The sequence below is a fragment of the Kogia breviceps genome, chromosome 19 (genome assembly GCF_026419965.1).
Source record: "Kogia breviceps isolate mKogBre1 chromosome 19, mKogBre1 haplotype 1, whole genome shotgun sequence".
Lineage (NCBI taxonomy): Eukaryota > Metazoa > Chordata > Mammalia > Artiodactyla > Physeteridae > Kogia > Kogia breviceps.
The window spans coordinates 42,604,611-42,618,105 of NC_081328.1; the positions used below are offsets into that span (position 1 = coordinate 42,604,611).

Below are 13,495 nucleotides of genomic sequence, written 5' to 3' on the forward strand. Positions count from 1 at the left end.
CGGTGTTGGACAGAAGGGAGCCTCCTGTCTTTGATGTACTTGCCTGGGACTTCACCTCAGTAATGGGGGCTGGGGATGGGTTGAGAAGCCCGAAGTCCTGCTCCTCCCAGGAAGAAAGCCCTTGGACTGAGAGCAGGGGGAAGAGGGGACCTTGTGCTCTTGGCTGCAGCAGTCTGGAGCCTTGCTGAGATGGGGGGGCAGGGATGGGGTGGGGAGAATGGTCTTGGTTCTAATACCATAAACTTTCACCTTTCAGGCTGAATTTTCATAGATTTTATTGAATGGTTGTTTCTTCATTTGCTGTTTGCCCTTAGGGACCATTGTCAGAGGCTTTGAATGGTGGTTTTAAAAAATAATTTGCATCAGTTTCCCTGAGGAGTGAGCTAGCAGAGATCCTCACACCATTAGGCTAGAAGTCAATCTCTTGTAACTTTTTTTGAGCTAGCAGTCATGCCTCTTTTAAAGCATGATTCGGAAAAGTGTTTCCTTCATTATGGTCTCTGACCGCCGCCTCATGAGGAACCTTTGCCATACCCCTTAACACCTCAACTTTCAGATATTGCCTATGTGATACAAGAGGCCAAGAGAAATGATTTAACCCTGCTTATTTACCTTAAAGAATGAACTTGCTACATGTGAAAGTACTCTAGAAGGGAAAATTTGCACGAGTTCAGAGTTTATAAAGGAAATGAAAATAATATTAGCTAGAGAATTTTAACATGAGGGCCCTGTACTATATGGTTGATTGAGTTCTTTTCAGGTTGGCTCAGAGGTGTTGCAGTTAACTCTTGGCTTCTTTGACCTGACTTAGATATCAAAATCAAATGGCTTCTCCCTCATTTTTGCTGTCATCCTTAAATTAGTTTCTTTTGATTCCTTCTTTTTTTTTTTCTTTTCAGGGGCCACTCAATAGTGAGTCTTCCAACCAGAGCTTGTGCAGCGTGGGGTCCTTGAGTGATAAAGAAGTAGAGGTAAGAAGCCACATCCATTGCAAGACTTCTCATATTCCCACACTTTTGGTCTGGGTTAAACCATAGCACTGCAAACTCTAGGGTCCTGTTAGGGTCTGTGTGAATGACTCCCCTTTGAGTTGTTTGCTTGTTGTACAGTTGTGATGTAGCCTTGATGGTTTTTTATTATGATAATAATCAATAAAGGGTAGAGATTTGCAGTTGTAGCTGAATTAGCCTAGGTGCCCTTGAATTTTAGCACTTTTCAGTACTTCAACAGAGTGGGTTAGTGTGACCCGACAGATTTTAGTAAGAAAATTTGAAGTTTTTTTTTTTAAGGCACACAACCTAGCTGCATAGATAGGTAACTGCTTACTTTGCGCTTAGATAAAACTTTCAATAAATTAGTTGATTATGCATATCTTTCCTTTTTCGAAAAAAGGATTAGATTTAAGCTCTTTTAAAGTAGAAATATTGTGGGAATTCCCTGGTGGTCCAGTGGTTAGGACTTGGTGCTTTCAGTGCCAGGCCCCCAGGTTCAATCCCTGGTTGGGGAAATAAGATCCTGCAAGCCGAGTGGCATGGCCAAAAAAAAAAAAAAAAAAAAAAAAAAGTAGAAATATTGTAACAGCTGCTGTCTGAGAGCCTACTCTATGCTAGATACTTGTACTACATTTGTGCTTTGTAAAATAGCTCATTTAATCTATGCAGCAACCCTGATTTACAGATAAGTAAATTGAAGCTCTGATATTTTGAGCAGTTTGCCAAAAATTGTATAGGTGGCTTGGTTCCAGATCCTGTACTCTTTCCATGACCCTGTTCTAAGAGTAGGACACTCATTTAGGAATTGTCTGAGCCAGTTAAATCTCCTTATAAATTTGATATTTTGTACATACTCTCTAATTTTCATAATGTGAAAAATGTAACAAAATGCTAATTGTGATGTATATGGTATTTAACAGACTCCTGAGAAAAAACAGAATGACCAGCGAAACCGGAAAAGAAAAGCTGAACCATATGAAACTAGCCAAGGTAGTAATAATTTCACACCAGTAAAAACACTAGATTCTTATGTACTTAGGTAGAAAATTTCCAGCTCACACTAAGTAATTAGTTTGTGCACAGGGGTTCCTAACAATGGAGATTTGTATTCCTTAAGAGAATATCAGGCTGTTTATTATAGACTTGCCATTTGATACACACTTGACGAAACAGTGTCAGTTCTTTGGGGACTCTGGTTTTCCCTGTTGTAAGTTAACGATCTTCTCGCCATGGGTTTGTCTTTAGACTAAGCATTTATTGTACAGAAAAGAGGTTACATTGGAGTTTTAACTATGTCTTGCACTAGATCAGTGATTTTTTAATAATAGGCAAGCAGAAATGGTTTCAGTCACATGGCTGTGCTTTTACCTACCCTTCTTCCATGTCAATTATTTAGTTGTACATTGGTGCCCAGTGGAATAAATCTGTAAATATGATGGTAGTAATGCCAAATTTCTGTAAATAATTAAAGAAAGCATAAATGAAATGGCAGGGCTTCCAAGAAATGGACACCCTAGTCTTTTTTCTTTTTTTTTCCATATTCTTTTAATCTGCAAATCATTTTTTACTTTTTTGGGAGAACATTTTTCCAAAGTGACAAGGTCACAAAGTTTTTTGTGAAATAGAATAAACCCTTTTGTTCTGATGAATTTGTTTTGAATTTTTTATCCTCTTAGTTGGGGGTGTAGTTTATAGTTTAGTTTTATTTTGATGCACGGTTGTGGCATGAGTTTTGTTAGTGTACTTGTAGAAGAAAGATTAGTGGATCTTAGAGGAAAGCGAGCTGTGAAAAAGTCTTTCTTTCACTGCTTATTTCAGTCTTTAATTTTGTGGAGGAAACTGTCTTCTATTTTGTGGAGGAAACTGTCTTCTGTTCTTATGATACAGGTATTTTGGCTCATTTTTTAAAAGTAAGCTTGACATTTGAATTGATAACAACATAGGCAGTTATTGAATACATAGTACACTTTAGCGAATGATGGTTTACTTGTGTTACTGGAAAAACTATACTTACTTTGGTTTTATTTTCAGGGAAAGGCACTCCTAGGGGACATAAAATTAGTGATTACTTTGAGGTAAGTTAAATTTTTGGAAAAAGAAATCTATAGTGATTTTTTTAAAAAAACCTAAATCCTTTTGTTCATTTAAGGCTTTAGAGAGGAATATATTGCCTTTACTGTGTGTGCTCTCCTCCCCTTCCTCCCCATCTTCATCAACCCTATGCTGCCCCATCTCTATAAGAGGAAACGGCTGCTGACTTCCTAAATTTAAATTTGTTTATGACGTGTCTTTTCTGTGATGATATAAAAATTCACAAATGAGGTGATTTTTCTCTTGGCCAGACTAGGTTTCGTGTCTTACAAAGATTGAAGTGAAATGACTTGGACTCTTGTTTTGTCCTCTTCCCTTTAGTACATTGGAACCTGTAGTAAGCTCACTGACGCATCCTTAGTAGTTACTGAAGAAGACACTAACATCCACTGTACCACTATATTCCTGCTTCGTGTATTTTGAGACAAGAAGGGAAAACATTCTTCTCTTATGTCCTTTCAAAACCATGTGTACCTTCAGCTTTCTAGCCATGTTTTCTTTATATCTTGGTACATTTCTGCTGGAGCTCCTCCTTAAAATCTCTTTGAAAAGATAGCAGAATTTGACTTATATGGCATTTTCTCTCTAGAATAAGATGTATTGACTTAAAGGGGCCGTATATAATTAAGACCTGTTTGTGTATTAATCTTTTACTCTCCTTATCTGAAGCCTAGTACTGTTGTGAATTATTCATATCCATTTTTCCCTGTTGGCCAGTTTGCTGGGGGAAGCGGGCCAGGAACCAGCCCTGGCAGAAGTGTTCCACCAGTTGCACGATCCTCACCGCAACATTCCTTATCCAATCCCTTACCGGTAAGCATTCACCTGGAGAAATTTGACACCTGTTGTAGGAGACAAGAAGCCCAGGAACACTCCAGCAAAGTTTCTCTTCCATTAATTACCAGAGGGGAATGAGGCATTAAGGAGAAACGTTCATAGCATTACCTGTGAATCACTTAACTTAGATTCAAATCTGTATCAGTAAATTTACATTTTATAAAAGCTGACCCTTTTCTCCCAGTATAATAAATTACTTCTAGGCCTGCAGCTCATTGTTCTGTCAAGGAAGTGATTTCTAATCCAAACATTAGATTTTTATCCTTGCCAGACTTAAATGTTCCTATAACTAAATTCCTAAAAAAAAAAATTTGGTCAGCTCCTGGCATTTGAATTATTTTTAAGGCTTACTGGTGATGTAGTAGAGAAGCTAAAGCTACACAAATTTGGGATAGGTTTGTTTTCTGCCTATAAGTGAAATCTGAAACTCTTAAAAACATTGTAGCCAAGTTAGTGGTTCTTAACTGGAGGTAGTTTGTCCCCTAAGGGGACATTTGGCAGTGTTGGAGTAATTATTGGTCAGAAATAGAGGGAGAGTGGAAGGATATCATAGGCATTTACTGGGCGGAGGCCAGGGATGCTGTTAAACATCTTACAGTGCACAGGACAGGTGCCACAACAAAGAATGATCCAGTCCAAAATGACACTAGTGCCAAGGTTGAGAATCCCTGAGGTAGCTAATGTAGGGTTTTGTGTTAATTTGCCCAAGTGCCTTTGGTTAATTTGTTGATTCCAGTAAGAACTCTGTACTTAAGAGTGTATTATGTCTACTGATGCCTCAGGTATTGCTGTGGGATCCAAGCAGAAAGGGAGATCAGGAGTTTTCATCCTAGGTCTCTGTTTAGGAAAGTTGCTTTTCCCTGCCTTAGCAGAGTTGATTAATACTACTTTTTTCCTAAATGATTTAGTCTTCTGTGTTGTTAAAGTATTTTAAAATATCCTTCCCCTCTTCTCTCTCATGAAAACATGCATTCATTAGGGTGATTATAATTATTAAAGCACTTAGGAAAATGTATTTAACTTGAAATTTTTGCTATTATTTTGTCATCCTTGTCATATTTTAAAATTTTAGAAATGTTTGATGTGTAGATCTGTTTGGTTAGGTTGAGGTTTGTTAGATAACTTTCAAGGAGGCCTATATCTATATTTTTATTAGTTTTAAACCAGTTAAAGTTTTAAAATGTTAAATGAGATTGCAGAATTATCTATTTGGGACGAATATGATTTGTAGAATTTTGTTGTCTATTACTCTTTTCTTCCTGAAAAAGATTTTTTTTTCATTTGGTGTTTAGTAGTGTGACCACCCATCTATCATGTGTCCATGTAAGTCAGGTCTTACCTGAAAACAAAAGAGATGATTCAATGATCTGTAGACATTTCTGCCACCTCTTTAAATGGTGGTGGGGCCTCATCATTATTATGCAAATCTAAGTATATCTTGGATGTTAAAGTAGGAACCAAGCCTTAATTTCCTTTTTCCATTGCACTGAGAAGCTCTTTATCCTTCTAACTTAGATTCTGTGTTTCATTGTTATAATTACTGATTTGTATATACCCTTCAATTCCCTTTCCCCACTCTCTCTCCATCATATTTGCCTGAAAAAACTCAGCCCTGGTTATCTAATTTTCCACCTTTTCCTTGTCTAAGCAGCTCAGCATGGTTAGAGAAAAACACATATACCCATGCTGACTGATCTCACTTTAAGTTCATGACCACCAACCTCATGAACCCCCTAGTTTCTGCCATTCCTATTGTATTTCCATAGTTAGTTCCCTTTCCTAGATGAATATTTCATATTTTTGTCATTTCCTGCAAGCCTGCAGCAACGCTTCCTCCTCCTCTACTATTTCAACTGATGGCTTTACTTTTTTATTTTCCTGAGAAAGTAGAAGCAATCAGAAGAGAACTTTCACATGCACCTATGCCAAATCTACCAAGTTACTTTTATCATTATCCATATCTGCCTTTTAGGATGAAAGAACTTGCCAGCCCTTTACTTGGGCACTGGTTTCCCTGAAAATTACGTATACAACTCTACTTGACATTTCCACTTACATAACTAAATGGACAACTTAAAAACATCCACAGAGGAACTCTTGCTCACTAGCAAAACAACCACAGCAAACTGCTCTTCCTGTAATCTACCCTGTCCTGGTAAATGACAGTTTACTGTGTCCAGTTTTTCAGATCATAACTTCATGCTCCCTGTCTAACCTGTCAATAAATCCTGTTTTCTTTTAAAAAATACCCAAATCCCAACCTCTTTTCTATTCTTTTGGTTCTCTGCATTAAATCTCCAAAGTGGTCTCCCTGTTTCTGCCTGTGTCTCACCTATTTTCAGTATAGTAGCCAGAATGATTCTGTGAAAAAATTAAAACAGATCCTGCTCAGAACTGTCCAGGGACTAGTCCAGACTGTTCTGGACTTACATGGCCTAGAAGCTCCTACATGATCTTTGCTCCCCCCATCCGCCTGACTCCATCTGCTCCGCCCTCACCCTCATACCACTCCAGCCATGCTGGCCTCCTTGAAGTTCCTGGAACACTGTGAAGCACTCTTAGGCTTCACGGCCTTTGTATCTTCTATTCCCTCTTCCAGGAATAGCATGATTAGCAATCTCTTCATCAGGCTGTTGCTCAAAAATGACCTTATCAGAGAGGTCTCTCCTGGCCAACTTCTTTAAATATGTGCCTCTCACCTTGTAACTCTGTCCCTAATCCTGCTTTAATTCTTAGTTATTACTACCTGACATATGTATTTAAATTTTGATATATATGTAAATTTTTTCATTGATTCATATTTATACATGTAGAAGTGTACACATGTAAGTATACAGCTTAATGAAGTTTCACAAACTGTGTACCAGTACAAGAAACAAAATACCAGGCCTTCCAGAAACCCCCTTATGCTCCCTTCCAGTCATTAGCCCCTTCCCTGCCACTGGGGATAGCCACTATCCTGACTTCTCACAGTACAGGTGGGTTTTTTTGTTTTTGTACTTTGTATAAAAGGAATCATACAGTATATATACTCTTGTGTATGGCTTCTTTCATTCAACATTACTTTTGTGAGATTCATCCATACTGTGTGTTGTTGTAGATCATTCATTGTCATTGTGTGGTATAATTTTAATATTTTTATTTAATAATTTACATATCTTAATTTTTAACTATACAATTAGTCTGTTGCTCAGCTTCTCCCACCAGAACGTTAATCCTAAGAGAGCAGGGATTTTGTTTTATTTACTGCTGTTTCCATCTCTTACAGTGTTTATTACATAAAGATGTAATCATTTTAACTGTTTCCCCCCCCCTTCACATGGAATAGATATCTTGTTCAATTTTTAGTCTCTAACACCCAAAACATTGTTGGGTACACAGTGGGGGCTCAAGACTATTTGTCAAAAGGGAAGAATGGATAAAGAATTACTTAGCATTTTTCCCCCTAAGTGATTCTTTTATATTTTTTGTTAACTACAAGAAAGTACATAAACCGTGAGCCTTTTAATGCAGGAGTTGGTAAACTACAGCCCACACTTAGCAAGCTAAGAATGATTTTTAGATTTTTTGAGTTGTATAGACAAAGAAGAATACATACCACAGAGATGATATGTTGCCTGAAAAGCCTAAGGTATTTCTGTCTGACCCTTCACAAAAAATGTTTCCAGGAAATCATTATGAGGTTAACCCCATGTAATCATCACTTAGGTCAGAAAGTAAAATATTTCCAGCACCCTGGAAACCTTCTCTGATCACAACCCCCTCCCAATACCCTAGAAACAACCACTGTTCTAATTTTTGTGATTATCATTTGCTTTTCCTTATAGTGTGACCACATATGCATCCCTAAACAAAACAGTTTAGTTTTGTCATTACGATAATTTTGTTAAACATGGCATTTAATCACAATGTTTAGATCTTCTGTATTCTGACTTCTGGCTCTTTGTTCTGTCAGTTACTAAGAGAGGTATATTTTTGACTCTCATGATTGTGGGAGTAGTTCGTTTCTTCCTGTGTATATATTTTTGCTTTATGTATTACTAAGTGATTCTCTTCATTTCTTCTGATATTTTTTGCTCTAAACGCAGTATATCTGATATTTAGTCTATCCAAACCACTGTATGGTATAAATACTTCCATTTTTATTTACTTTTTTTTTTTTTTTTTTTGCGCGATACGCAGGCCTCTCACTGCTGTGGCCTCTCCCGCTGCGGAGCACAGGCTCCGGATGCGCAGGCTCAGCAGCCACGGCTCACGGGCCCAGCCGCTCCGCGGCACGTGGGATCCTCCCGGACCGGGGCACGAACCCGCGTCCCCTGCATCGGCAGGCGGACTCTCAACCACTGCGCCACCGGGGAAGCCCAATACTTCGATTTTTGTACTATCAACTTTTCATTATTTTGTTTTCAGTGTATCTGACAAATATCATATAGTTGAAATTTTTTTCTTTATTCAGTCTAAAATCTTTTTTAGGGAATTCCCTGGAGGTCCAGTGGTTAGGACTTGGCACTTTTACTGCTGGGGCCCGGGTTCGATTGCTGGTTGGGGAACTAAGATCCTGCAAGCTGTGTGGCACGGCCAAAAAAAAAATCTTTTTTAAACTTCAGTATTTATCCTATTTACATTTAATAAACTTATCATTATATTGGTTTTAAATATACCAGCTTTTAATGTATTTTCTGATTATTTTGCCTGTCCTATGTTACTTTTTCTTTCATTCCTTGTTTTCATTTGGATTAAAAAAATTATTTCATATTTTTCTCCTCCACTAATGTGTAGGTCCTATGTGGTGCTTCTCTTAGAAGTTACCACAGGTATCTTTAATATGCCAAAGTTTGATGTTAATAGTATCTTTGCCCTCCTCCCAAATATATGATAACCTTGATTCCATTTATGTGCTACTGCTTTGGTGGTGGTGGTGTAGGTTTATATTTTGGCATTTTTTTTAGTCTCACAAAGCATCATTATTATACTGTCAGTGTTCATTTAGATTTATCTATATACTTACCTCTTTCTTTGCACTTCTTCCCATTTTACATATTACACCTTCCACTCTAGGGTCACTTCCTTCTGCCTTCAGTGGTCCTTTAGTATTCTTTTGGTACAGTGTTTATCTGCTGGAGGTTAACTCTGTAGGTTTTTGTTTGCTGAAATAACTTTATTTTGCCCTTATTCTTGAAAGATGTTTATGCTCTGTATATTTATAGATTGGCATTTTTATCTTTTCACACAATTGAGTATATCATTACCATTTTCTGGTTCCCATTGTTACTACTGAAAAAACAGTTTTCATTTACTTGTTATTTCTTTGAAAGTATCTGCTCTGCTTCCCCCCATCCCCAGCTGCTTTTAACATTTTTATATGTGATATTCTGCAGTTTTACTATGACGTATCCTTTTATTTTCTCTTGTAATTTGTTGGGCTTCTGGTATTTGTGGGTTGGTGTCTTGTACCATTTCTGAATAATTATTTGCCATTGTCTTCAGATATTATCTTGGCCCTGTTCCTTTTTCCTCCACCTGTAAAATTTCAATTAACCATATATTAGACTGTCTCACTTTATTACCATGCCCCTTAACTTCTTTTTTCTATTTTCTTTTGGTCTCTGTATGCTCCATTCTGGATAGTTCTCGCCTTTCAGTTCCCAAATTCTCTGTTTTGGTGTATCTAATTTGCCCCATTGAATTCTTAGTTTTTGTTATTTTATTCCCTGCACATATATTTAAACTTATCTTTTATTTTTTAAATCTAGTAGACATAGTTGTTTTATAACCTGTCTGTTAATTCTTGTATTTGAAGTTTTTTTGAATCTGTTTCTGCTGTCTCTTCTTTTTCCTAGTTGTTGCTCAGGGCTTTATTTCTTTTATGCTTTTGGTTTTTTGTCTTTGTACTGCTCATTGTTCTTGAAAAATTATTTGTGAAATTTCTTTGAGATCAAGAATAAGATAGTTTCCTCCAGGGAGAATTTTTATTTGCTTCTTTCAAGTGCCTAGAGATTCTACCCATCTCTACAAACTACTGAATTCATGGCTTGCCTTTTGTCTGTTTGGTTTGCTTATTTTGTTTCTTTCTTTCAACCACCCAGGCATTATTCATTCTGATTATGTTAACATTTCTCAGGGGAGCCTCCACCCCCTGCATGGCTAAGGCAACTTCATTGCAGCTCCCTGAGGGCAGGGAAAATATTCTGGCTTACATTTAACTTGAGGCTGTAACCCTTTGGAAGTGTAGCTTAAAGTGGGAAGGGTTTCATAATGAACCCCCTACTCTGGGTGGGCTTTGGCCTATGACTATCCAGTTGGCAACATGGTGCCCTAGAAATGGAAATTCAAGATCTGCAGGTACTCTTAGGGCAAATGTGACTTTGTTTCCCTTAGGTTTTGCCATGACAGACCCCTACTATTTTATCAACTTTTCATTGCTTTTAATATCTTTTTAAAATATTTTATCCTGTCTTTACAGTTGTTTTCTAAGGGGAGGTTAGTACAAACATCCCAGCCTGCTATATTTCCAGAGATATTTAAAGATCTTTCAGCCCTTGGCAAATATTTATTGAATATATAACAGAATGGTTTGTTTTAATATTGAAGCTTCAATGATACAGTCTCCCAAGTAGTGAGAATATTGTGAATGAGTATTACAGGTATTCTGGAGCCTGAATTTAAACTGTTTTATTGGTTAGGGCAGGAGTGTTATTTTTAAGGCAGTAGATTCTACTCATAGATTTTTTTTAAAAATAAGTTTTTTGTCAGGATCATTTTGATTAGTCCATTTTATTTTTATTTTCTAAAATGAAAGTGTTAAATAGTTTTCCCTGATAAAGGGATACATGCTGATTATGAAAGTCCAACAGCTGAGAAGTGGTAAAATATAAAGTCCTTTCCACAAGAACTATTATTAAAGAGTTTAGTGGACATATACATGTATGTTCATGTAGTAGATTTCCTCATTTTCATTGTATTTATTTAATCAATAGCCTTAAACATTTTGTATTCTGTAAGTAATGCTGTAATGAATGTCCTTGTATATACATCTGTACTTAAGCATGTTTTTCCTTTGGATAAATTTCCAAAGTATAGCTCCCAAATCAAAGAATATGCTGACTTTAAAATGTCAGCACATGAATGATAAAGAAGATGTGATGTGTGTGTATACACTCACACACACACACACACAATGGAATATTACTCATCCATAAAAAGAATGAAATACTGCCATTTGCAGCAACATGGATGGACCTAGAGATTATCATAGTAAGTGAAGTAGGCCAGACAGAGAAAGACAAATATCATATGATATTGCTTATATGTGGAATCTAAAAAAAAAAAATGTTACAAATGAACTTATTTACAAAACAGAAATAGACCCACAGACATAGAAAACAAACTTATGGTTACAAAAGGGGAAAGGGTGGGTGGATAAATTAGGGGTTTGGGATTAACATACAACACACTACTGTATATAAAATAGATAACCAACAGGGACCTACTGTATAGGACAGGGAACTGTACTCAATATTTCGTAATAACCTAAAAGGGAATCTGAGAAAGAATATATATACTCAGTTTTATATATATATATATATAACTGAATCATTTTGCTGTACACTTGAAACTAACACAACATTGTAAATCAACTATATGTCAATTTAAAATAAAATAAATGTCACCACATAATTGCTAGCAGGCTATTAGCAGTTTGAGAGCCCCAATTTCTGCCTACCCTTCTAATACTGGATTTTATCATTATAATCTTTGCCAGTGAGAAAATACCTTGTTTTAACTTGCATTTCTTCATCAGTGATATTAAACATCTTTTCATATGATTAATGGCCTTTTGGATTTCTCTTAATGTTTATTCAGTTCCTTTGCCTATTTATTTATTAGTGTATTGTCTTACTGATGGGTAGGAACACATTATTTATTAAGATTGTTAACTCATTGTCATTTATATTGTAAATATTTTTTGCCTGTTTGTAATTTATTTTTTAACTTTATGTTGACTTTTACCATTCAGAAGTCAAAAAATTTGAAGTAGTCAAATTTATCAGTGTTTTCCTTCATGACTTACTGGTTTTGTCTTACTCTTAGATGTTTCTATATGGTTTGTATTTTTACTGTCATGTTTAAAAAGTCCTTCAGCACTAGAAAGTCATAAAAGCATTTGCTTATATTTTCTTATAATTTTTATGTATGCTATAAGGAAGCAGTCTACTTTTCCTTTTTTCTAATAACTACACACAGCCTATCATCTTTGAAATAAATTCCCACTAATTAGAAATGCACTATAATCACAAATTATACATCCACTTTATATGGGTCCGTTTCTGAATTTTCTGTGCCACTGATCAATCTGTCTGTTCCTGTACCAGTGTTATGCTCCTTTGGTTAATGTTGCTTTGCAGTAAGTTTTAGTAGCTGGTCAGGTTCCCTGATACCCTTTATCAAAAATTATGTGGCTAATTTTGATTATTTTTCCAAGTGGACCTCAAAATTAACTCGTGAAAATCCACAAAACAATCCCCCAAAAGAGCAAGAGAGAAGCTAGATGATCTCTATACTACCACAACGCCTTCTCTTACAAAAAGAGAAGCAAAAATACACAAAAAGCCCTAAGCAACCTTCTCTTCCAAAAAGAGAAGCAAAAATACACAAAAAGCCCTAAGCATTGGCTTTTAGAGAAATTTGACATGTGTAAAATTTTAACTCAGGAGCATGGTATTGCCATTTGATTTAGGTCATCTTTTATATTTGTCAGTGAAGCTGTGGTTTTTTTTTTTAATGTGTAATCTGCATATTTCTTAAGTTTCCTTTTAAGTATTTTACAGATATTTTGAATCTGCTTTTTCTTCTATTACTACTTGTTAGATTATAATCAGTTGTGATATATGGGGAAGTTATTGATTTTTGTGTATTTATTTTATATTTGGCCATCTTACTGAACCCTTATTTGTTGTTTTTCAGTTGATTTGTTTGGTTTCCTTTGTGAATAGTTATATCATCCGAAAGTGACACTTTTTAATGTTTAATATTTTCTAATATTTATACCTCATATTGTTTTCCTTATCACTTTGGCTAAAAATTCTGTGATAATGGTGAATGATTATGATATTAATGTATTAACCCCTATCTAATTCACAATTTTAATGAAAGTGCCTTGAGTATAGCACCACTAATTATATTTATGTTTATTTCTGAAAAAATACTCTTTGTTGTGTCAAACATGGATACTCCCAATTTTTGTGGTTTTTTTTTTTAAGCATTGCCCAACAATGTGCAAATCTTGTTTGGCGTCTAAAGGAAAGAATTTTGATTCTCTGTCCACTCCCACCCCCCACATTAATGTAATGAATTACATCAGTAGAGAGAATAACGAACTATCCTTACGTTCCTGGAATAAACCATACATAATTGTGGTATATTGTTCTTTTGTTTGTATTTATTTTACATTTTTGCATATAGGTATAGTAGGATGAGAATAGAATAGAGTGAAATAAGTTCTACCTGTAGAGTGGGGGACAAATGCCTTAATCTTTATTAGTCTAGAGGAGAGAAATAGCATTTCCTTTGTAGAA

At 35.9% G+C, this 13,495-nt stretch overlaps 1 protein-coding gene across 8 annotated transcripts in view; it reads left to right on the forward strand.

The window, feature by feature from the left end:
• The window catches only part of TLK2 (tousled like kinase 2), a 106,062-nt gene that overhangs the window by 36,289 nt on the left and 56,278 nt on the right, over window positions 1–13,495 (forward strand). For 6 of the 8 annotated variants that reach the window (XM_059048768.2, XM_059048769.2, XM_067020840.1 and 3 more), the window contains 4 exons: window positions 900–971; window positions 1,913–1,982; window positions 3,024–3,067; window positions 3,801–3,896. In XM_059048768.2, coding sequence (XP_058904751.1) covers window positions 900–971; window positions 1,913–1,982; window positions 3,024–3,067; window positions 3,801–3,896 — 282 coding nt within the window. The remainder of the gene's footprint in view (window positions 1–899; window positions 972–1,912; window positions 1,983–3,023; window positions 3,068–3,800; window positions 3,897–13,495) is intronic. The other 2 variants (XM_067020838.1, XM_067020839.1) reach the window with 1 other exon arrangement.